Source organism: Rana temporaria, chromosome 5, assembly GCF_905171775.1.
Source record: "Rana temporaria chromosome 5, aRanTem1.1, whole genome shotgun sequence".
Classification (NCBI taxonomy): Eukaryota; Metazoa; Chordata; class Amphibia; order Anura; family Ranidae; genus Rana; species Rana temporaria.
The window spans coordinates 353,428,310-353,454,485 of NC_053493.1; the positions used below are offsets into that span (position 1 = coordinate 353,428,310).

A 26,176-nucleotide genomic window follows, 5' to 3' on the forward strand; every position below is an offset into this window, starting at 1 on the left:
ATACCAGGGGTGTGTAGACTTTATAATTATATATATATATATACAGTTGTATTCAAAATTATTCAACCCCCACTGAAATTGATTGTTTTGGCCTGTTTGACATTGATTTTGATCATTCAGTCATCCTGCTTACAATTAAATCAAAGAGGCACGTGTAGGTCAGACAAATATAACATAACATTTATAATGAAATAACCACAAATGTCTTTTCTGTGCTCACATCATTATCAGTTTTATTCAACCCCCAAGTGACATTCAATCTTAGTACTTAGTACAACATCCTTTTACAGTTATAACAGCTTTTAAACGTGAAGCATAGCTTGACACAAGTGTCTTGCAGCGATCTACGGGTATCTTCGCCCATTCGTCATGGGCAAAAGCCTCCAGTTCAGTCACATTCTTAGGCTTGGGCACTGCAACTGCTTTCTTTAAGTCCCACCAGAGGTTCTCAACCGGATTTAAGTCTGGTGACTGCGATGGCCACTCCAAAATGTTCCAGCCTTTAATCTGCAACCATGCTCTAGTGGACTTGGAGGTATGCTTGGGATCATTGTCCTGTTGAAAGGTCCAACGTCTCCCAAGCCTCAGGTTTGTGACGGACTGCATCACATTGTCATCCAATATCTCCTGGTACTGAAGAGAATTCATGGTACCTTGCACACGCTGAAGCTTCCCTGTACCTGCAGAAGCAAAACAGCCCCAAAGCATGATTGACCCCCCGCCATGCTTCACAGTAGGCAAGGTGTTCTTTTCATCATAGGCCTTGTTCTTCCTCCTCCAAACATAGCGTTGATCCATGGGCCCAAACAGTTTCATCAGTCCACAGAACACAATCCCAAAACTTCTGTGGTTTGTCCACATGACTTTTGGCATACTGCAGTCGACTCTTCTTATTCTTTGGAGACAGCAAGGGGGTGCGCCTGGGAGTTCTGGCATGGAGGCCTTCATTACGCAGTGTGCGCCATATTGTCTGAGCAGAAACTTCAGTACCCACATCTGACAAATCTTTTCTCAGTTCCTCAGCAGTCACACAGGGACTTTTCTCCACTCTACGCTTCAGGTAGTGCACAGCAGTCGAAGTCAGCATCTTCTTTCTGCCACGACCAGGTAGCGTTTCAACAGTGCCCTTTGCCTTGAATTTGCGAATGATGATTTCTATGGTGTCTTTTGGTATGTTTAACATCTTTGCAATCTTCTTATAGCCATTGCCCTTCCTGTGAAGAGTAAACCCCCCTACAGTTGTCTTCCTGGACCATTCTCTTGACTTCACCATGTTTGTAACCACACCAGTAAATGTCTAGAAGGAGCTGAATATCACAGTCATTTTAAAGCTGCCTAATTAATGCTTATTAGGCTTTATTGCTGCTCCCTGACATCCACAGGTGTTTTCAATACCTGATTGAAAACACTTCAATGAACCTCTGTTCTTCAGAGTGGTAGTCTTTAAGGGGTTGAATAATTGTGTAAATGAAGAATTCACATAATAAATATTTACTACTGTATTACAAAACCAATTGATGTCATTTTAGTTGCATATGGTTCTTTAAGAAGTCCTTGTAGGATTTCATTCTGAATACAATTACAAATGTACACTAAATTCCCTAAAACCCTTTACAGCATTGGGGGGTTGAATAATTTTGAACACAACTATATATATATATATATATATATATATATATATATATATAGGGCCAGATTCACAAAGACTTACGCCGTCGTATCTATGCGCTGATTCTCTAAATCAGATAAGCCTGAATTGTGGCAAGATACGACCGACGTAAGTCTCCTACGCCGTCGTATCTTGCATATTTACGCTGGCCGCAAGGGGCGCTCCCGTTGATTTACGCGTCGAATATGTAAATTACCTAGATACGCCGCATCTAGGTCATGCGCCGTTCGTTCGGGAAGTCATTTACATGGGGTCACGGCTAATCTTAATACAACACGCCCACTACCTTCCTAATTTGAATTAGGCGGGCTTATGCCGGCCCATTTACGCTACGCCGACGTAACTTAGGGAGCAAGTGCTTTGTGAATACTGGCCTTGCCTCCCTATTTTACGTCGGCATAGCGCCGACGTATCTACAGATATGCCACGTAAGTGTCAACGTGCGCCGTCGTATCTATGCGCCTAATTCGTATCTTGGGCGCATATTTACACTGGCCGCAAGGGGCGCTTCCATTGAATTACGCATCAAATATGTAAATGACCGAGATACGCCGATTCACAAAGGTACTTGCACCCGTCGCAGTAATATACGCCGTTTACGTAAGGCGTACGTCCGGCGTAAAGTTATTCCACCTATAGGAGGCGCATCCCATGCAAAGGTAAGGACGACGGAACAGCCGTCGTATTTTTAGTAGTTTACGTAGTAGTACGTGAATGGGGCTGGGCGTAGGTTACGTTCACGTTGTAGGCAATGAGCCGTCGTATCTTAGGGAGTATCTTCTACGTGATTCTGAGCATGCTCGCACATGCGCCGTTCGTTCGGACCATCATTTGCATGGGGTCACGGTTCATTTAAATGGATCACGCCCACTGTCCACCTACTTTGAATTAGGCGGGCTTACGCCGAATAATTTACGTTACGTTGGCGCAACGTAGGGAGCGAGTGCTTTGTGAATACTGTTCTTGCCTCTCTATGTTACGTCGGCAGAAAGATGCGCGGCTCTACGAGAATCCGGCCCTATATATATATATATATATATATATATATATAAGAAGGCCAGTATGGTGGCCTGAGTTTATGGGAGGAGCCCGGAGGGTATTTAAGCAGCCCACTCACACATGCTCTTTGTCGGTTCAGTGTGCAGTACTACACGTCACTGGGCCGACTCTTCCCAGCTCACCTCATGTCCGTGAGTCTGCGCATTCAATCGCATACGACATCCTAAGCGCTTTGCGGCTTCTCCCTTCATGGTCTTCGCCGGCGGTTCCCGCTTACTATCGCAGGTAGGATTCAAACCTTTTCGTTTCTTGTGCAATCTTACAATTCGTTATGCTTCCTATCCTGCATCCCTTTTGGGAAAAAATCTGCATCTGAGTTACTTTTGCTTATGTTCCAACATCATTTGGCTCAGGCATAGTACATTTGCAACTTCCTTCTGCCAAACATACGATTCATTTGTAAATCCATTTGGAGATTGACATGTGTTTGTATGGGTTCTTTGGCAGATTGAGGTGGTTATTGGACTCACATGGTGCCTTCTCTGCACTTGATTAGCCTGGGGGGATGGGTGGTTGGTAGGTGTTCGGTTTCAAAGCAAGGGGTAGCATACACTCTACAACCAATTTGTATCAGATTCGTTCAATACTCCTTACTATCAATTCGTATCGGATTCATTTCATGCATTTTACAACCATTTTGTATCCGATACATTGCATACTTTCTACCGTTGTCATTCATTGTTTCCCCCATGTCGTGTGTTTTAGTACCCGCAGCGGAACTTACGAATTGCTTGTACACGGCTCTTCTCTCTCATTTATTTACCAAAGTTATTGCCTGTGCGTCATGCATGGCGCCACACCACACTCTTGGGATGCGTTGCACATCCACTCCAGTCCAAAGCAAACCCAGTCGCATGTTCACTGCCCTAGGTAGGATTCGTTAGCTTGTTTGTCATGTCAAATTTGTGGCCACTCATGGTGTCAGTGTCACCTGTACCATATGTTTGGTTCCCGCAGTGGAGCTTACAAAGCATTGATACGTACTTCTCGTGTTCTATTTTCTACACCAAACCTCATTGTTTGGCCCCATGCACGGCATCACGCTACACGTTCCCGACATGTTTCACTCCAGCCACAGTCCGCCGCAAACTCACTCGCATGGCCCACTGTCGCAAGTAAGATTTGTTATTACATTCTTTATGTTCTATCAATTTGCTACCATTCGTTGTCTCCCATATCATTCATTAGTGGCCCCTGCGGAACCTACGATTCAAACAGGCGTTGTCCTTCTACCTTATACTGCTTGCTTAAGGTACAAACAAACCAGGTGTTTCTAACCTTTCTCAGTAACCCAATTCTTATTGATTGAGACCTTGCAACCATGCAAATCATCTCAGCAGTCTGATACCCTTGCTGAGACCCTTGCAACACATGACCCTTACAAAATGCAAAAAAATAAACCACGTAATCTCAGCCCAGCAACCTGACACCTGTTGAGACCGTTGCAACGATGCAAAATTCGTCTCCACAGCCTGACACCCTTGTTAAGACCCTTGCAAACGCAATATCGTCTTAGCAGCCCCACACTCATCGAGACTCTTGCAACCACACTAAATCGTCTCAGCAGCCTGACACCCTTGTTAAGACCCTTGCAACACATGACCCTTACAAAGCGAAAAAATAAAAATAAACGCAAAAAATAAAATAAAAAACAAAAAAACGCAAAAAAAAAAAAAAAAAAAAAAACGCAAAAAGAAATATAAAAGTGCAGAAAAAAAAAAAAAATTGCCACCACACAATCTCAGCCCCGTTGAGACCGTTGCAACAACGCAAAATTCGTCTTCGCAGCCTGACACCCTTGTTGAGACCCTTGCAAACGCAATACCGTCTCAGCAGCCCCACACTCATGGAGACTCTTGCAAGCACAGAAAATTGTCTCAGCAGCCTGACACCCTTGCAAACGCAATACCGTCTCAGCAGCCCCACACTCATGGAGACTCTTGCAAGCACGCAAAATTCGTCTTCGCAGCCTGACACCCTTGTTGAGACCCTTGCAAACGCAATACCGTGTCAGCAGCCCCACACTCATGGAGACTCTTGCAAGCACACAAAATTGTCTCAGCAGCCTGATATCCTTGTTAAGACCCTTGCAACACATGACCCTTACAAAACGCAAAAAAATAAAAATATGAAAAAAAAAAATAAAAATAAAAAAAAAAAAAAGCAGAAAAAAATAAATTGTCACCACACAATCTCGGCCCAGCAACCTGACACCTGTTGAGACCATTGCAACCATGCAAAATCATCTCAGCAGCCTCACACCATTGTTGAGATCCTTGCAAACGCAATACCGTCTCAGCAGCCCAACACTCATCAAGACTCTTGCAACCGCACAATACCATCTTAGTAGCCTCACACCATTGTTGAGACCCATGCAAACGCAATACCATCTCAGCAACCCTACACTCATCAAGACTCTTGCAACCACGCAATACCGTCTCAGCAGCCTTACACCATAGTTCAGACCCTTGCAAACGCAATACCGTCTCAGCAGCCCCACACTCATCAAGGCCCTTGCAACCACGGAATACCGTCTCAGCAGCCTCACACCATAGTTCAGACCCTTGCAAACGCAATACCGTCTCAGCAGCCCAACACTCATCAAGGCCCTTGCAACTACAGAATACCGTCTCAGCAGCCTCACACCATAGTTCAGACCCTTGCAAACACAATACCGTCTCAGCAGCCCCACACTCATCAAGACTCTTGCAACCACGCAATACCGTCTCAGCAGCCTCACACCATTGTTGAGTCCCTTGCAAACACAATACCGTCTCAGCAGCGCCATACTCATTGAGACCCTTGCAACCACGCAATACTGTCTTGCGCAACCTCCCACTCGTCAAAGACCTTTGTGACCATACAGTCTCGCCCCAGCAACCTGGCATTCATTGAGACCCTTGCAGCCAGACAAATCATCTTTGGCCTCATGTACACTGCTGTTGGTAAAAAAAAATAAAAAAAAAAATGGGTTCAGACGGATGTTCAGAGGCATTCGAAACGCATTCGAAACGCCAATGCCTGTAACAGCTTGTAAACACTGCCAGATGCGGTAACTCATGTTTACCAGCGTTTCATTCACAGTCGTTTTCATAAAAATATTAAAAAATAAAGGGGAATATTGTCTCAGCAACTTGACACTCATTTGAGACCCTTGCTAAATGTAATATCATCACACCCTTTTAGACCTTTGCAACCACACAATCTCATCTCAGCAACCTGACACCCATTTAGACCTTTGCAGCCATACAAAGTTGTCTCAGCGGCCGACGCTCATTTGAGACCATTGCAAAACGCAACATCGTCTCAGCAACCCCTCACTTGTTGAGACCTATGCAACCACACCATGCCATCTCAAAACAAACCTCATAATCATCGACACCTTTGCAACCACGCAATATCGTCTCAGCAAACCAGCCTGAGACCCTTGCAACCACCAATACCATCAAACCTTCATACTCAAGGCCCCTGCCACCACACAATATCGTCCCAGCAACCTGACACTCACTGACACCCTTGCAAGCGCACAATATTGTCTGCAGTAGTATAAAACACTTAGCGGCACGCACCTACGTGCAAACCCGAATACAAACTAAACTTGCAAACACACCTCAGTGACAAACAATCAGCCACACAAACACACAGTGGCACCCAGTTGGCCATTCATCTTCAGTGCAAGTTCTCAAACTAGACCAAGCATCAGTAGCAGACTTAGCTATGTGGGACAACTTCCCCACCTGATAGAACATCATTTCAATCTTCATCCCGGCAGTGTCAGCCGAGCCACCAAAGGCTTTTGCAGCCATTTTTAGGCCGCCACTGGTTCTCCAAAACTTGGCCCCCAGAAATTCTCTTTAATTTTTGCTTCACTCAGTCTTCATCACGCCTCGTGCTGCACCCCATCGTGGCAGCTGCCCAGGTCTGGGACCACACTTGAACAGGACAGACACTGTTCTTCACAGACAATCAGGCCACAGCCGACATCATCAATTAAGATAGATCTAAGTCACTCCCCATCACTTCCTGCGCAGGCTCGCGCAGCTGTCACTCCGTCACCAGTTAATATCTTATGTAGACCTTTTCCAGGCAAATGCAAAAAGCAGCTGATGTGCTTTCCTATTCCAACCTTGGAATGGATGTTTTTTCCAGCAAGAGCCTGGAGCCGACCCAACAACTATCCCTGTCCCACCATGGACATTGCTGACGATGGACTGAAGTCGCATCTCGCCAACGCAATCCAACTTATTAACCACTCCTTGGCACGCAACACACTGAAGGCCTATCGCACTGCTTGGAACACTAATCGCAAATTTTTGGCCCCTTGCCCCGGAGCAGCAATAGGCAACGTTGGACACATCCTAGCCTTCATATCGTATTGCCACATGCAGCTGACCATTTCTCAATACTATCACGCCATATCTAGATGGCATCCAGCATTTCCTGTCCCTGCAGGACCCCAGTAAACCGTCAGTATTCTCGAGCCCATGCAGTCAAGTCCCTCCTACAGGGCATACAGAAGCACCAACCTGTAGTCAGTGGCAAGCGCCTACCTTTCAAGAGTCCCCTCTTTAGGCACATGTCTAAAATCCTTACTCGTTCCCTGTTTAGGGCTTTGCCCAGTCTAGTCACCCAACAGCCATCTACCAGGCCTTCTACGGTTCCCTACAACCTAGTGAATTTAGTCAGCGGCTCCGGCAGTCACACACTGCTCCGACGCCACCCGACTCGCTTTCGAACCACTACACTCTCACAGTCTGCAAACGCAACAAACAGGCCCCTGGGGTTGACATCAACCTGTTTCAGACTGACAACGCCTGACACCCAGTGACGGTGCTCGACCCACTACTGCTCCATCTACCCAGCCAACCTGGTGGTAGCTCGTTGCTACCCTTTCTAAACCAGCTCCCTGAGTGTCAGCTAGTGTGTCAAGCATGTCAGAATCCTCCTAAGTAACTTGGGCTTCAAACCCCAGTCAGTTCTCTGGACATTCTTTCCGAATTGGAGCAGTCTCAGTTGCCTCCCAACAGGGAGTACCAGACTACGTAATCAAGATGCCAGGCTGATGGAAGTCTCCTTGTTTTGCCACATACATCCCAAATCCTCATGAAGGAATGGCACAAGCCTTTACCAAGCTGGCTCAATAAATACAAGAAATCAATATAAACTATTTCCCTATCTGAGTCTTTTGCCCCCTTTTCTTGGCATACTGACCAGACCACCAAGCCACACTTCAGGTCTATTTATGTTGTAAGTCTTGTCGCGTGTTTATGTGATCCACATCTCTCTCTCAGAGGGTAACGACCATAAATAAGAAGGCCAGTATGGTGGCCTGAGTTTATGGGAGGAGCCCGGAGGGTATTTAAGCAGCCCACTCACACATGCTCTTTGTCGGTTCAGTGTGCAGTACTACACGTCACTGGGCCGACTCTTCCCAGCTCACCTCATGTCCGTGAGTCTGCGCATTCAATCGCATACGACACCCTCCCGCCCTTCCCTTTTTCAGGGCACTTCTCAGCATATCCTTCTTCAATTAACTACCCATTACTTACCTTGGGTATGCCCCCTTTTCTTGGCATACTGACCAGACCACCAAGCCACACTTCAGGTCTATTTATGTTGTAAGTCTTGTCGCGTGTTTATGTGATCCACATCTCTCTCTCAGAGGGTAACGACCATAAATATATATATTTGTATATAAAAATCACACAATCAGCATTCACATTCATGCAATGTGCTGTACTAGAGCGCAGGAACATTTCTTACAGTATGTGCTAAAAATGTACGGCAGGGTGATATATACAGCTCATTCCCCTGCATAACAGAAATTCTAGTTAAAATGCAATTTTTTAGTGCGTATTACCGCAAAGCGTAGATGCGAATCCGGCCTTAAAGCCTACCTAGAGAATAGTACCTTCCTGCAGATTGCACTCGTGACCCCGGGAAATGTCACAAACCAGGATATATGTGAGCGTTTCAGCATCTTCTCGAATCAGAAGCATTTCAGATAACGCTGTGGCCATACAAGGTTTATAATCCTATGTTCAGCTGACTTTCTCTCAGTAATCCTATTGAAACACACCACAGTCAGCCAATTTTAGGCTCCCGCTGTAGAAAATGACTTATAACAGAACACAAAGTCGTCCATGAAAAAAATAAAAATAAAAAAAAATCATGAATCCATCAAACAGCTCATCCAGGAGAATGCAACTGTTCAGACTGATGATCAGTACTTCAAGCTTTTCTACGCAGATTAGTTCACAGAACTTCAGCGGTTTCAAGCCTAACTGCGGTTTAAAGCTGAACTCCGGGATAACAAAACATTGTGCAAAATACAAGAGGCGTGTGTATTCTTGCTGTGCTTTGTGTATTTTTTCCAGATCTGTAGTCTATAAATTGCTCTGTATGCAGAGGCTTCCTGAAATAAGACCTGTCTGCTGCTCCCTCTCCTTGTGCAGGGTGACCGGTCTTGTATCCGCCCCCTCCCATAGTGGGTGGGCCTGCTGGGTCCCTCCCACAGCTTTCTGCAAAGTCTATGTAAAGCCCAGAGATGTCAATGCTACTTTTACAAGGTAAAAATCTGTGTTTGCAAATATATTAGGCGCACACAAAACAGATTTACCCTGGGTGACTATTGAGGAATATATATATATATATTATACACATATATACACACACACACACACATAGATGGAGCCTTTAAAGTCCCAACCTCAGCCACTGATGTCCTGGAACAACAAAAGTAATTGCCACCCCTGCCTTCATTGGAGGGATTCTGCTAAGCTCCTGTCCTCCTCACCACCTTGGATGTATAAGAAATGCATTATATTACCAAAAGTATTGGGACACCTGCCTTTACATGGACTTTAACCGCTTAAGGACCGCCTCCTGCACATATACGTCGGCAGAATGGCACGGCTGGGCACACGCACGTACAGGTACATCCTCTTTAAGTGCCCAGCCGTGGGTCACGGGCACGTGCCCACGGCGCACGCCCGCAACCCGGTCCGAAGCTCCGTGACCGTGGGACCCGATCGCCGCTGGAGTCCCGCGATCGGTCCCCGGAGCTGAAGAACGGGGAAAGCTGTGTGTAAACACAGCTTCCCCATTCTTCACTGTGGCGCCGTCATCGATTGTGTGTTCCCTTTTATAGGGAAACACAATCAATGACATCAAACCTACAGCCACACCCCCCTACAGTTAGAAACACATATGAGGTCACACTTAACCCCTTCAGCACCCCCTTGTGGTTAACTTCCAAACTGCAATTGTAATTTTCACAGTAAACAATGCATTTTTAATGGAGAGGAGACTGAGCACGTGCTTCCCCCTGCTTGCAGCAGACTGATGACATCATCTCAGCCTGGGCAAAAAATAAAAATCACAGACTAAAACTGAGACGGCTTTTTAAAATGACAAAAGGTACAGCTTTTTCAAAAGATTACACAGTTGCTGCATTTTGTGGGATATCAGAAGGTATTCATGCAGACAAGTTACTAAAAGCCCACTTTAACATTTCAAGCCTTCATTTGCAGTCATTATGACCCAAGTCTACCTTTAAGTCAAAGCTGGAAAAACGGAGCGGATTTCTCTCCCATCCTGCCACCCTCTTATTTCTGCCTGTTCTAAGTGCAGATTTTTTGACACATTTCCATGATTGCGTCTTAAATAGATTGTAATGGAGAATGAAAACCAGGCAAGACGTGAACCGCTTTTAAGCTGCTGTCAGAAAAAAAGTTGATGACACATTGAAGTACAAATAGCAGCAAACTCATTTAGCAGCCATAGTGTTAAATGCAATGACATTTGCAATACATCAAAAAAATAATCATTGCACCACAGAAGCTGAAGCGTGGCGGAGGCAAATTTACAGCAAGGAAATAAATAAAATAAAAAAATAATATCAGGGCCAGTGGAGAACGGTTCCTTATAGAAGGGCGGCCTATACTGGAAACATAGGAATGCAAAAGCATTCAACCATAAACAGCCACTTATTTTTTTTAATGAGTTACCTCTACCACAGCGCGTGCTTCAAGGATCTCATTTGCACTTAGCTGACTCCACTTAATACAGCTGATGAATTTACAGTTATTTGAAAACCTTTAAAGTGTCTAAAACAAAACAACCACGCGACAAAGAATGCTGGTTACTTGGCACTGAATACATTGGCCAGAGTCCACGGATGACCGCACAGGGCTACTAGGGGGTTAACCTCATTCAAACATTTCTAGGAAATTTTGAAATGGATTGGTTGGTATTAGGGTTGTCCCGATACCGATACTAGTATCGGTATCGGGACCGATTCCGAGTATTTGCGGGAGTACTCGTACTCCCGCAAATACCCCCGATACCGAAATAGAATACATATGCATATGGGGGACATGGCTGGATATGGGGGGAGACATGGCTGCATATGGGGGACATGGCTGGATATGGGGGGAGACATGGCTGCATATGGGGGACATGGTTGTATATGGGGGGAGACATGGCTGCATATGGGGGACATGGCTGCATGGGGGGAGGGCATGGCTGGATATGGGGGGGAGACATGGCTGCATATGGGGGGAGACATGGCTGCATATGGGGGGACATGGCTGCATGGGGGGGGGACATGGCTGGATATGGGGGGGAGACATGGCTGCATATGGGGGGGGACATGGCTGGATATGGGGGGAGACATGGCTGCATATTGGGGACATGGCTGGATATGGGGGGGGAGACATGGCTGCATATGGGGGGGGAGACATGGCTGCATATGGGGGACATGGCTGGATATGGGGGGAGACATGACTGCATATGGGGGGAGACATGGCTGCATATGGGGGGACATGGCTGCATGGGGGGGGGACATAGCTGGATATGGGGAGGGACATGGCTGCATTTGTGGGGGGACATATTTTTAAAAAAAGTATCGGTATTCGGTATCGGCGAGTACTTGAAAAAAAGTATCGGTACTCGTACTCGGTCCTAAAAAAGTGGTATCGGGACAACCCTAGTTGGTATGATAAAGCTATGACTAAGGCTATTGCCGAAACGCGTCAGCATCATTGTTTTATTGTCACTATGATGTACCAATAAACGTCACTGCAAAGATTACAGTTTTGCCGGCTCTTACTACAGTTTTCATTGGGAGTGTGTTGGGACACATTGAGCCTTGGCACCTGTGAGAGGATCTGGTGTATGGATTGGGTTGTCCCTGCAGCGAGCGCTGTTACCTTTCTTCTTTTCCATGTTGGTATGATAAAGGTCGTAAGCTGGCATAGATAAGATTTTTTTTTCTTGCCTAGACAAGAATGACTTACCCCAGTTTCCAAACACCTGCTGGAATACCCTTTGCTAATTCCTCCACTGGCTTTTGATTAGCCAACAAATAAAATTCAAATATTAACAACTTACAAAGCCATTGATCTATGCCCTGAAGGCGTCACATGGACGAAGCACATTGGGTGGGGCCACCCACACTACTTCACTTCCACAATGGTGGAAAGCAAGGCCATTTTGAATGGAAAGCAGGGTGCCCGGAGCAAAACAGTAAAGCCTGATGTGCGGGGTTATGTTCAAGCGTATAATTTGCTGCATTCATGGGAAATTAATAGTATTACACTATTAGCGTTTTTCTCTCTTGGTATTATGTTCTGAGACCTGTTGGAATAGATAAAGTGAAACATTGGAAGTATATGTCAAAAGGAGTGTGCGAGGTGGAGTCCTAAAGATAAGGGAATCCTGTATTTAAAGGGGTTGTAAAGGTAAAAAAAAAAAAAATATCCTAAATATCTTCCTTTACCTTAGTGCAGTCCTCCTTCACTTACCTCATTCTTCGATTTTGCTTTTAAATGTTCTTATTTCTTCTGAGAAATCCTCATTTCCTGTTCTTCTGTCTGTAACTCCACACAGTAATGCAAGGCTTTATCCCTGGTGTGGAGTGTCGTGCTCGCCCCCTCTCTTGGACTGCAGGAGAGTCAGGATGCCCACTAACACACAGCTCCTTTCTCTATCTGCAACATAGAGAGCATCCTGACTCTCATGCCGTCCAAGGGAGGGGGCGAGCATGACACTCCACACCAGGGATGGATCACTTCCTGATGATTAGGTAGGACAGCCCCCTTACAGCTTATGTATTGTAGATCCATGGACAGAGGGTGTTTTTGTGGCGTGTGCTTTAAAAATGTGAGGGCCAACAATGAACAGCCTTCTTTCTCCTTGAGCTCCAGCTAAAATACAGAACACAGAGGATGGACATACATAACACATCATCTATGTGCCCTTTTGTTTTATATTATATTTTTAATTTTATTAGCGTTCTACTTTCTTTGTAAATAAGACATTTGCTTCTTTGAGCATTGTGTTAATTTTTTTATAGCGATTATTGTTATTATATCATTATTATTATTAAAGATTTCATAGAATAGCTAACTAGAGGTACAGACAAGGTAGTAGAGATTTATCATTTAAATAGGTGGGATTCAAACACCACCGCTTATTTAACACTCCCCAGTGGTGATCCTCTTTATTTTATGCTTTTTATAATTCACTAAAGAATCCTTTGTTTACTGCCTCAAAGTGAAGTATGGCCAAAGCTATTTTTTTTTTTGGCCATACTTCTCTTCTGGGTCCCAGAAGTGCACCTACTTGTGTTCTTCTTTGACACAGAATCAGCTGACAGTGGGTAAAGCCTGTTGTCAGCTGATGTCACAGAGCTGGTTCAGGCTCTGTGGGGAACCCGACAATGTCGGGATGCATCCAGATGCCTGACCGGCAGCTGGCTCAGCCTCTCAGCTTGCTGCTTAGAGCCTGAGCTGGCCGCTCCCGTCCCCTCCACAGACCAGCACTCCAATGAGCTCTAGAGGGCAGAGCACAGAGCTGGTGACTGACCATCTCTGCTCTCTGCTCAGAGCGCACCAAGAACTGAGCGATCAGCAGTCATGTGATCGCTCAGTATTACAGCATGTAGGGGTCAGCTGCAGCAACACACCAAAGCAGCAGCCTTATAGGCCAGTAAGTAGAGGTCGACCGATATGGGTTTTTCTCTGGCCGATACCGATGCCGATATTTAGAATTTGGGGCGGCCGATGGCCGATATATGATGCCGATTTTTGCAGCCGATATTTTATTTTTTGGCAGGTGGCGCTAATTGGCACTGGCAGATTGCACTGGATGGAACCAATTGGCAAAAGCAGATGGCACTGATTGGCAGGTGGCACTGAATGGCACTGGCAGGTGGCACTGGTTGGCACGTGGCACTAAGGTGGCGGTGGCAGTGGCACTAATTGGCACTGGCAGGTGGCACTAATTGGCACTGGCAGGTGGCACTGGATGGTACTGGCAGGTGGCACTGGTTGGCACGTGGCACTAAGGTGGCGGTGGCACTGGCAGGTGGCACTAATTGGCACTGGCAGGTGGCACTAATTGGCACTGGCAGGTGGCACTGGATGGTACTGGCAGGTGGCACTAATTGGCAATAGTTAGCACTGGCAGATGGCACTGGTTGGCACTGGCAGGTGGCACTAATTGGCAGGTGGCACTGGATGGCCTTGGCAGGTGGCACTAGCAGGTGGCACTGGATGGCACTGGCAGGTGGCACTGGATGGCACTGGCAGGTGGCACTGGATGGCACTGGCAGGTGGCACTGGATGGCATTGGCAATGCCAGGTGGCACTGGATGGCATTAGCAGGTGGCACTGGATGGTATTGGCAGGTGGCACTGGATGGCGTTGCCACTGGCAGGTGGCACTGGATGGCATTGACAGGTGGCACTGGATGGCATTAACAGATGGCACTAGTTGGCATTGGCAGGTGGCACTAGTTGGCATGGCATTGGCAGGTGGCACTGGATGGCATTGGCAGGTGGCACTGGCTGGTTGGCATTAGCAGATGGCACTGGCAGGTTTCACAGCACATAATGTAGCGGATAATGTGTGAAACTCTCTATACAGTTTCACAACTGCTGCAGAGAGAAAGAGGAGCTCAGATTCATTGCGATGTTGAAGGTGGGCGGGACCCGGGTTGGGCGGGGCTCAGCTGTCCACCAGCCAATGGGATGAGATCATTGGCTGGATAACTGCTGAGTCCCGCCCACCCCGGGTCCCGCCCACCTTCAACATCGCAACGAATCTGAGCTCCTCTTTCTCTCTGCAGCAGTTGTGAAACTGTATGAAGAGAGAGTTTCACACATTCAGCTACATTATGTGCTGTGAAACTGTGAGAGCAGAGAGAGAGAGGAGCTCAGATTCATCGTGATGTTGGAGGTGGGCGGGACCCGGGGTGGGCGGGACCCGGGGTGGGCGGGACCCAGCAGCTATCCAGCCAATGATCTCATCCCATTGGCTGGTGTTGGACAGCTGAGTCCCGCCCACCCCGGGTCCCGCCCACCCCGACATCAGTCCGACAGCTCCATTCTCCTTCACACACACGGCACTGCTCTGCAGACAGTGTGGAGAAGGGAGGGGGAACCCCATGTTCCTCCTTCCTTCTCCACACTCTGCTGATGCAGATCTGCTAAATATCGGCCACATTTGGATAATAATCGGCCGATGCCGATTTCTCCAAAATGACTGAATATCGGCCCGATATATCGGCCGGCCGATATATCGGTCGACCTCTACCAGTAAGTATTTTTTTTTTTTAAATATAGCCCATACTTCTCCTTTAACCTCCCTGGCGGTATGATTCTGTCTGGAATTACATACCAAAAGCGGTACAATTATTTTGCAAGGAAATTTGGCGTTTTATATAGTAGGCCTGTAATTTTTAGGAATAACTCACTTAAATCTGACCAAACAAGAGTCTTGTAGGCATCCCAGGTATGATTTAAAAAAAAAAAAAAAAATATATAAATTATAATATAATAAATAATTATAAATAATTATAACAAATAATAATATAATTATAATAAAAATTATTCAATAATGTAATCAACTCAAAATCACTGAAATTTTCTCAGTTGCAGAATTGTCGCTGTCATTACTTTTATTTTTTTATGACGTATTTCCCCACAAATCGCTATCGCACAATTCTGCAAGTGATTATAATTTATTATCGCTGTTTTCTAGCTGCTCTAAAACCATTTTTGACATAAAGGGACACTTTTGGTTGCTATGGACAATCTACAGTTTTCAGGCAGAAAGAACAGTTTTTATTATATAAAATAACATGTAGGGCACTGGGCAGACCACTAGGGACAAGGGGGGTGCGTATTTTTTACATACAGTACTGTAATCTATAAGATTACAGTATACTGTATGTATTGTGTTTGTTTACTTTTTTGAATTTGGCACTGTTCTCCGCCCCCGTGCGTCGTAACGTTGCAGGGAACGGAGATCGGCGGCACACGGGAACACTGTGAATCGAGCGAGGAGACACCGCTCGCTCACACAGCGGGGATGCATCACTGGATCCAGGGACAAGGTGAGTAACTTGTCTGTGGCTGCTGGGAAGGTTAGCCGCGCCGCTGCACACTCTGCACAGCTACCCCGAGCGTGACTCGGGGATACCGATCCTGGCATGAAAAAAACACCCCGAGTCACGCTCGGGGATACCGCCACGCTCGGGGCGGGACTACAGTCCCTTGTCACATGACAGTTCTGTACAACCTCTCCCTCATTCTCCAAGGCGTGCGCGATGGAAGAGCCGGCAGTGCTTAGAGAACTCAGGAAGGTACTGCCTTGCATTTCTCCTTGACTCAAATTCAAGGCCGTTCAGAAGAGTCTTATCTGGATGCAGCATATAAAGATTCAAAAGATTTGGCAATCACAATAAACTGCTTTTTATTCCCAAAAAGTGACATCAGCAACTTCCTAGTCATACTTGTGACAACAGACATTTATTAAACCTCTTCAGATCTAAGATCTCATACATATGAATGAAGGAAAAACTGCACGGCTTCTTTCTATCAGTCATCTTGACTATCTTAGTATAGTCAGCGTAGGGTTGGTTATGCGAGTCAAAAGGTACAATCTAATCAATGAGAACAAAAAAAAAGTGAAAGAACCAAAAAGGTTTCTGAGGTTCTATATGAAATACAAATGTGATAATCACTGAAAACAGTAGAAAAGTGACCTCCAGCCACAACCAGGAAAAGTACATAAATGGGATCCATCTTCAACTACATGAGACCAGAACTTTTGAAAAATTTCTGCAAGTCTCAATTCACACTTGTTGTGCGACTTTTGGCATCAGTCACATGAAAAGTCACAGCCCATTATATACAATGGCACTCATTTAAATCAGTGTGACTTAAAGTCGTTGACAAGGTGGCAGCACTGCTTTGGTGCGACTTTGGTTCAGAGAATGTAAAGTCAAATCAAAGTTGCACCAAAAATCACACTCCAAAGTGACACTGAAAAAATTGTGCGACTTTGGAGACGCACTAAATGCAAACGGGGCCTAAAATCTTTCTCAAGTCAAAGTAGCCAGTATCCTAAACAGGTAATTAAGTTTATATCCATTTTATCAAATGCTAAAACCTTCCCTGTGCTAGTGACAAAGCAAACAGCAGATTGAAAATAGAAAAGGAGGGCAGTGCTAAAGCTGGTCATACACTGGTAGATTTTTGAAGGAACGTCCATACGAACATTCTTAGTACATTTGATGACTTGACAAATAAAAAAAAGTATAAAAAAAAATACATATAAATTAATAGGTAGATTCACACACAATAGCCTAAACTTGCGGCGGTGTAGCTTAGCGTGTTTAGGCTACGCCGCCATAAGTTAGCTAGGTAAGTACATGATTCTCAATGTACTTGCCTGCTGTTACGGCGGCGTAGCCTAAAGCGGGCGGGCGTAAGGGCGCCAAATTCAAATGTGTGTTAGGGGGGCGTGTTGTATGCTAATTGTGCTTGACCTTACGTTTTTCACGTTTTGTTTTAACTGCGCAGGCGCCGGGCGCCTACATTTCCCAGTGTGCATTGCGGCTAAGTACGCCGCACGGGCCTATTGATTCTGACGTGGACGTAAACGACGTAAATCCCGATTCATGGACGACTTACGCAAACAACGTAAAAAAATTGAATTTCGAAACGGGATTGGCGGCCATACTTGACATTACTATTCCAATAGGGCCTAGCTCTAGCTTTACGCGGCCTATCTCTTACATTAACGGCGTAAAAGTACTGCGTCGGCCCGGCGTACGTTCGTGAATCGGCGTATCTACTCATTTACATATTCTACGCCGACCGCAATGGAAGCACCACCTAGCGGCCATCTAAAATATTGCAATCTAAGATAGGACGGCGCAAGCCGTCGTATCTTAGATATGTTTAAGCGTATCTCTGTTTGAGCATACGCTTAAACATAAGTCGGCGTAGATTCTGAGTTAGGTCGGCTTATCTACTGATAAGCCGGCCTAACTCTTACTGAATCTACCTATAACTTTTTAGAGGAACATCTTCTACCCTGTTTCTTCAAATTTTCTCATCCCTGCAGTGCAAAAGCAATGTTAATTTTACTCCAACTGATCTTAAAAAAAAAGCAACAAATGTTCCTAAAAGAAACAATTTTGAAGGAAATTCTACTAGTGTATGGCCATTACGGGGGAGGGGGATCGTAAACTGAATTGGACCAGTGTTTGTTGTATCCATCCAATCATATACAGGAGAATTATGGTTTATGTCCATCATAGACTCCATTGGTCAGATTCTTGTGCATTAGGTCTATCTGGTTCATTGAAAGGTCCTGAACTCCCTGTTGGGTTTTAGATTTAAGACAGAAATCCAGCATTCCCTTGAGTCTTGCACAGTTATACAGGCATTTCTCTTGTACCAAATTTGGATTTGTACCATTAGATGCTGTAAGTCAAATAGAGCTTTTCCTGGCTGAAGGACGTCCATCCAGCTCTTTCCTCCCCAGCTTGACTGTCCCTGCCTCCCTTCTCTTTTTTCCCTTCTCTTGTATTTCTTTCCATTATGGAGACTCAGCATACATCTCATCTGGACAATGCTATTTGCATGCAGATCACCCTAGGCAAGCAAAAAGAACCAGTACACCAATAAAATAGCATATTTGGCATGCAGAGGACATCAAAGCCACCAATGTTTCAGAGACAATATGGCCTCCTTTCTCCACGCTACGTCACCTTGAGAAAGGAGGCCATAGGGTGTCCGGAATGTCAGTGGTTTGGATGCCTTGCTGACTCACCTATTGGTGTGCTTGCCATTTTTGCAATTTGGATACCAACTGCTCCCACGCTTTCTGGCAATCTCATTGACCATCTTTTAATACTTACTAACCCCAAATAAGTATGCATAAAGTCAGAGTAAGGCTTGGATCATCAGACCTTCAGGTGTGACCAAGTGTGTCATGTTTCTGTGTATAGCGTGGAGGGCAGTCCAATAATTTCAATGGGCTGCAATATGCATGAGAAACATGCACCACACTGAATCACATGGTGCTGTGGCACATTGTGGTATGGCACATGCGACAATACTAAGGCCTCGTACACACAAAAAGATACATTGTTTTCCTCGACGAGTTCCTTGTTAGGCTAGCCGAGGAACTCGACAAGCTTGCTTTGCGTACACACGGTCAAGACAAAATCTCCTCAATCTCAAATGCGATGAAGTACAACACAAGAGAAGTTCGATTCCACTGGCACAACCCTGGGGGCTGCCTACCACCTTCCATCTACGTATATTTAAAAATGCCACTTTTTAGTGGAGTGGCTGGCCCTTTCATTTTCCCAGTAAAAAAAAAAAACCCAAACAATCCCCTCTGGGTGATCAAAGCACATTGCAGACATTTTAACACACTTTTTTGCACACACCTACCCATTGTTGCTCTGAAGCAATAGCTTTCTGGTTGTGCCGATGGACAGAATAATTCAAAATGTGGGTGACTTTTTCATTATTATTCAGACTATTGCACTTGCAGTGTTCTAATATGGTAAGTTACAGTGTCTGCATCCTTTTAGGATTGATTAACCCCCTTGGTAGAATTTTACCAAAACTTCCATTCCTATTGCAGGGGATGCCTAAAATCTGACTTGTATCTTAATGCAGACTTCTGGGGAAAATCAGTGAGCCAATCACAAACAGGAAATTACATCTCTGGGGGTGTTCTGTATACAAACTGTGTACAGGACACTTACAGGTTGCCATATTGCATCAAATAAAAAATGAAAAAAAACACAGATCTGCAGATTGAAAAGGAATTTTTTATTTTTTTAAATAGAATTAACTTACAATATGACTTGTATAATAAATTGTATATGCTAGTTTTTATTTATTTTTTCACCCGCAAAAGTGGAGTGCCCCCTTCAAGCAAGGCATCCTCTAAATATTTCTAACAAGATAGAAATTGTTTGTAGCAAGTAAAAAGGATATTTGCTGATCAATATTTGATTTTAAGCTGCTGGCGTATGTTTATACTGTGTGTTTATTATTGTTAGGTTTGTATGGCAGACATAGTAAAATATTTATATATTATTAAATTACGATTATCTGGAGGACACGTCAAGTTTGTCTATTTGTAGAAGATAATACAAATACAATTTATAAAATAAACATTGCTATGACTCTAGTATTGGTATTTCTAGGATTTGACAGGCAAATTGTTTAGTGCTTTCATTCAGCAACATCAGACAAGGTCCCATGCACTGACAGCCCTCCCATGCACGACCACCCCCATGCACCGACAGCCCCCCCATGCACCAACAGACTCCCACCCCCCCCATGCACAGACATCCCCCCGCCCCCCATGCACCAACAGCCCCCCATGCACTGACAGCCTCCCACCCCCCCCCATACACCGACATCCCCCCGCCCCCCCATGCACCAACGGCCTCCCCATGCACCGACAGCCTCCCAACCCTCCCCCATACACCGACATCCCCCACGCACCAACGGCCCCCCACCCCACCATACACCGACATCCCCCCCCCCATGCACCCACAGCGGATCAGTGCTACATCACACTAAATAGCTGAAAGCAATATCCGGGATCCTTCCTCCAGATTGCCTCTTCCTCTGGATTATACTTGGTAGTGATGACTCTCCAGCCTGCCAGCTCCCAATGTCATCAATCATCGAGGAACAACTGGTGGCAGACACAAGAGTCATGTGCGAGGATTTACTATCAGCGTTGTCACAGACGGCCCTCTATGGAGAAGGCTTCTATCCCAGGATGCTGGATCTTCCTGAATTTCTATCCTGAGCAAGAATAAAATTACAGAATAATGGGCAGTACAATGGGAGAGAAGGCAACCGGCATCTCACATCTACTATGAAGACCCATTGTGTAGATGTCCCCCGGTAACCAGGCTGCCAGTACACAACACAGTCCTCACATAGCTCAAGTTTCCTTGTTTGTGCTGCCGAGACTAAACATTGTCTGAGAACAAAGCAACAGGAACCGAAGCCAGGGGCCCCACCTGAGCCTGGTCGGCGTGCGCAGTCAGGGACCCCCCCCACCTAAGCATGGTCGGCGTACGCAGCCAGGGACCCCCCCCCACCTGAGCCTTGTCGGCACGCGCTGCCAGGGACCCTCACCTGAGCCTGGTCGGCACGAGCAGCCAGGGACCCCCACCTGAGCCTGGTCGGCACGTGCAGCCAGGTGGGGTCCCTGAGCTTTGCCAGTGTGCCCAGCCAGGGACCCCCCACCTAAGCCTGGTCAGCGGGCGCAGCCAGGGACCCCCACCTGAGCCTGGTCAGCGTACGCAGCCAGGGACCCCCACCTGAGCCTGGTCGGCGTACGCAGCCAGGGACCCCCACCTGAGCCTGGTCGGCGTACGCAGCCAGGGACCCCCACCTGAGCCTGGTCGGCGTACGCAGCCAGGGACCCCCACCTGAGCCTTCCCTGTGTACACAGCCAGGGACCCCACCTGAGCCTTGCCAGCGTGCGCAGCCAGAGACCCCACCTGAGCCTGGTCGGCGTGCGCAGCCAGAGACCCCACCTGAGCCTGGTCGGCGTGCGCAGCCAGAGACCCCCACCTGAGCCTGGTCAGCGTACGCAGCCAGGGACCCCCACCTGAGCCTGGTAGGCGTGCGCAGCCAGAGACCCCACCTGAGCCTTGCCGGCGTGCGCGGCCAGAGACACCACCTGAGCCTTTCCAGTGTATGGAGACAAGGCACAGGGAACATTGCCAGTGTAAAGAGGCAGGGAACATTCAGTGTATGGAGGCAGGGCACAGGGGAACAACCAGCTGTTGATCTAAAGTGTGAACTGTTGGGACACCCAGCACTAGATGCTTCATGGCACTCTGGTCATTGTAAAGAAAGAAGAGCCCCCCCACCACACACCCCTCTTCCATGCTGCCAACTATATTACTTTATAAAGAAGCTCAGTCATAAGTGAGGTCGGGTCTCTGCTGGTCTCGTAGTTTGCTCTGCACTATGAAATCTCCCAATCACTCTATTACTATAATGCCCCTCTCTGCCCCGTACAATACAGACCGCCCCCCGGCTAATCTATGGTAAAGCATTTCTTGTATGCCGTACCAAATCTGCAAAGCCAGCAGCACACCTGTACAGAACTAGAAGAGCTCCAATAGAATACAAGGCTCTGATCTTCTCCCACCAGGAGGACACACCAATCAAAAGCCTGTTACTAAAATGCTGACCAATGAAATGATACCGGCTCCTTGGCCTGTGATTGGTTACATGTTTAGACGAAATGCAGCACATGTTCAGGTGAGAAGTTCTTGTCACTACTGACATCCTAGAAGTCACATAATCCGGGGGGGGGGGGGCACATCTGTCAATGTGACATTCTTGGACCTGGCAGTGTGATGGGAATTGATAACCAAAAATATAGAATTTTCCAACAGAACCAAGTGCAGCCAAAAAAGAATGATCTACATTGCGGAGGGGCGGGTTTTCACGTGTCAACGATGGCCTTGCTGTAAAAGCTGCCCATACACTATACCAGGGATATGCAATTAGCGGACCTCCAGCTGTTGCAGAACTACAATTCCCATGAGGCATAGCAAGACTCTGACAGCCAGAAGCATGGCACCCAGAGGCAGAGGCATAATGGGAGTTGTAGTTTTGCAACAGCTGGAGGTCCGCTAATTGCATATCCCTGCACTATACAATCTCCTTCTACCACCAACAATTGTATTACAAGGGCCTGCCTGATCTGATACTAATGTTTTTTTTTTAAAGGGGGGGGGGGGGGGCTTCTCTTCATATTACATATACATATTACAATCTGTGTACAATCAACCCAACAGTGGCCCTATGTTCCTGGATCTTATTATTTCCCAATCAAAATGATCAACTTTGCATTCGATCCAATAGCCATAACTTCCCTTCTGATCAATTCAGAGTCAATCAGCCAGAGAAGAAAACTATCAATTGCTTTGCATCAATTGGCAGCACTGAGATTCGTTGGTCCTAAATCCAATCGATCAAACGATGAGATTGTGATCAATAACTGACAATCATATCTTCCAAGTATTGATCAGAATTCCTTTCCCTATGTGTGAGATATTGGTCAACTACCAATCGATTATTCCTATCATGAGTGATAGATCAGAAAAGTCTACAGATTTACTAAAATTATGTAATATGAACACCAATCAATCTGTACCCAATCCAACAGACCTCGCTGCACAGATTGCAACATGTATAGTGAGCCTTAAATAGGTTGATCAGATTGTATGCTGTATGGTCAGCTGAAGGTTTTTAAAGATCAAAGTTGTTTCCAGAGTTACATTGTATCAGGTTATATGTAATAAACTGTACAGATGTGCATGGGAGAGCACAGCCCTGCGATCAGCTCACAGACCTATCATGAAACTGGGTCTACACTTACCCCTTACCTCTACACGAAGTCCCGCCTCCCCTTTACCTCTACACTGAAGTCCCGCCTCCCCTTTACCTCTACACTGAAGTCCCGCCTCCCCTTTACCTCTACACTGAAGTCCCGCCTCCCCTTTACCTCTACACTGAAGTCCCGCCTCCCCTTTACCTCTACACTGAAGTCCCGCCTCCCCCTTACCTCTACACCGAAGTCCCGCCTCCCCTTTACCTCTACACTGAAGTCCCGCCCCCACCTTTACATTCAGGTCTCACCCCCTCTTACCTCCACATTGAAGTCTCATTCCCTCTTACCTCTACATTGAGGTCTCACCCCCTCTTACCTCTACATTGAGGTCTCACCCCCTCTTACCACTACATTGAGGTCTCACCCCCTCTTACCACTACATTGAGGTCTCACCCCCTCTTACCACTACATTGAGGTCTCACCACTACATTGAGGTCTCACCCCCTCTTACCCCTACATTGAGGTCTCACCCCCTCTTACCACTACATTGAAGTCTCACCCTCTCTTACCACTACATTGAGGTCTCACCACTACATTGAGGTCTCACCCCCTCTTACCACTACATTGAGGTCTCACCCCCTCTTACCCCTGCATTGAGGTCTCAACCCCTCTTACCACTACATTGAGGTCTCACCACTACATTGAGGTCTCACCCCCTCTTACCACTACATTGAGGTCTCACCCTCTTTTACCACTACATTGAGGTCTCACCCCCTCTTACCACTACATTGAGGTCTCACCCCCTCTTACCACTACATTGAGGTCTCACCCTCTCTTACCACTACATTGAGGTCTCACCCCCTCTTACCACTACATTGAGGTCTCACCCCCTCTTACCACTACATTGAGGTCTCACCCCCTCTTACCCCTCAATCGAGGTCTCACCCCCTCTTACCACTACATTGAGGTCTCACCCCCTCTTACCACTACATTGAGGTCTCACCCCCTCTTACCTCTACATTGAGGTCTCACCCCCTCTTACCTCTACATTGAGGTCTCACCCCCTCTTACCACTACATTGAGGTCTCACCCCCTCTTACCACTACATTGAGGTCTCACCCCCTCTTACCCCTACATTGAGGTCTCACCCCCTCTTACCCCTGCATTGAGGTCTCACCCCCTCTTACCACTACATTGAGGTCTCACCACTACATTGAGGTCTCACCCCCTCTTACCACTACATTGAGGTCTCACCCTCTCTTACCACTACATTGAGGTCTCACCACTACATTGAGGTCTCACCCCCTCTTACCACTACATTGAGGTCTCACCCTCTCTTACCACTACATTGAGGTCTCACCCCCTCTTACCACTACATTGAGGTCTCACCCCCTCTTACCACTACATTGAGGTCTCACCCCCTCTTACCACTACATTGAGGTCTCACCCCCTCTTACCCCTACATTGAGGTCTCACCCCCTCTTACCACTACATTGAGGTCTCACCCCCTCTTACCACTACATTGAGGTCTCACCCCCTCTTACCTCTACATTGAGGTCTCACCCCCTCTTACCAGTACATTGAGGTCTCACCCCCTCTTACCACTACATTGAGGTCTCACCCCCTCTTACCACTACATTGAGGTCTCACCCCCTCTTACCACTACATTGAGGTCTCACCACTACATTGAGGTCTCACCCCCTCTTACCCCTGCATTGAGGTCTCACCCCCTCTTATCCCTACATTGAGGTCTCACCCCCTCTTACCTCTACATTGAGGTCTCACCCCCTCTTACCCCTACATTGAGGTCTCACCCCCTCTTACCCCTGCATTGAGGTCTCACCCCCTCTTACCACTACATTGAGGTCTCACCACTACATTGAGGTCTCACCCCCTCTTACCACTACATTGAGGTCTCACCCTCTCTTACCACTACATTGAGGTCTCACCACTACATTGAGGTCTCACCCCCTCTTACCTCTACATTGAGGTCTCACCCCCTCTTACCCCTACATTGAGGTCTCACCCCCTCTTACCACTACATTGAGGTCTCACCCCCTCTTACCTCTACATTGAAGTCTGTGTCCTCGGCACACACAGCACATACAATCCACAGCACGCCCTGCCACACCAGCCCCAGTGAGTGGAGGAAATCTCGGGATGTGGAGCCGGGTGTGATCAGGAGCATGGTGAGCCGCCTGACACCGAGTCCGATCCTTCAGAAAGTCCCCAGTGTTCCCGGCACGGAGAGCCCAGCACAAGGGATGCTCTGCTGCTGCTGTTGCTGAGGCTGCGATGAACGCTCGGTGATCGGAGGGCCACACACAGATGGGATCCTATGCATAACCAGCGAGCGAGGCGGTCCAGTGTCCAGGCAGAAAGAAGGTCTCCCCCCGGACAGTGTCCCCGGTTATCCCCGTGTACAGAGAGGCCTGTGTGCCCAGCCTGCCTCTCCTCTCCTCCCTGTGCGCTCCTTCTTCTCTACGGGAAGGTCCATCCTTCATCAGCATAACCACGCCCCGCCCCCGTCTGCCCCGCCCCAGCCACCTTAAAGATGCCGCTGCATCCCCCGTACCGAGCATGCGCACTGCACGCCGCATCACCCTCCTCTGACAGCTGGATACAATGTAATGGACTGGAGCGAAACTACGTGGAATCGATGAGTGTGATATATTGTATCCAGACACAGGAACACTCGTGTCACCCCATTCACTAACATGTCATGGGGGTTATGTTTATGTATATCTCTTCT

At 46.9% G+C, this 26,176-nt stretch overlaps 1 protein-coding gene across 2 annotated transcripts in view; it reads right to left on the minus strand.

Moving 5' to 3' along the window:
* MMP16 (matrix metallopeptidase 16) overlaps positions 1-25,921 on the minus strand; it is a 318,808-nt gene extending 292,887 nt beyond the window's left edge. For both annotated transcript variants that reach the window (XM_040354587.1, XM_040354586.1), the window contains exon 1: positions 25,490-25,921. In XM_040354587.1, coding sequence (XP_040210521.1) covers positions 25,490-25,612 — 123 coding nt within the window. In that variant the 5' untranslated portion in view covers positions 25,613-25,921. The remainder of the gene's footprint in view (positions 1-25,489) is intronic.
* Positions 25,922-26,176: the final 255 nt, after the last annotated feature.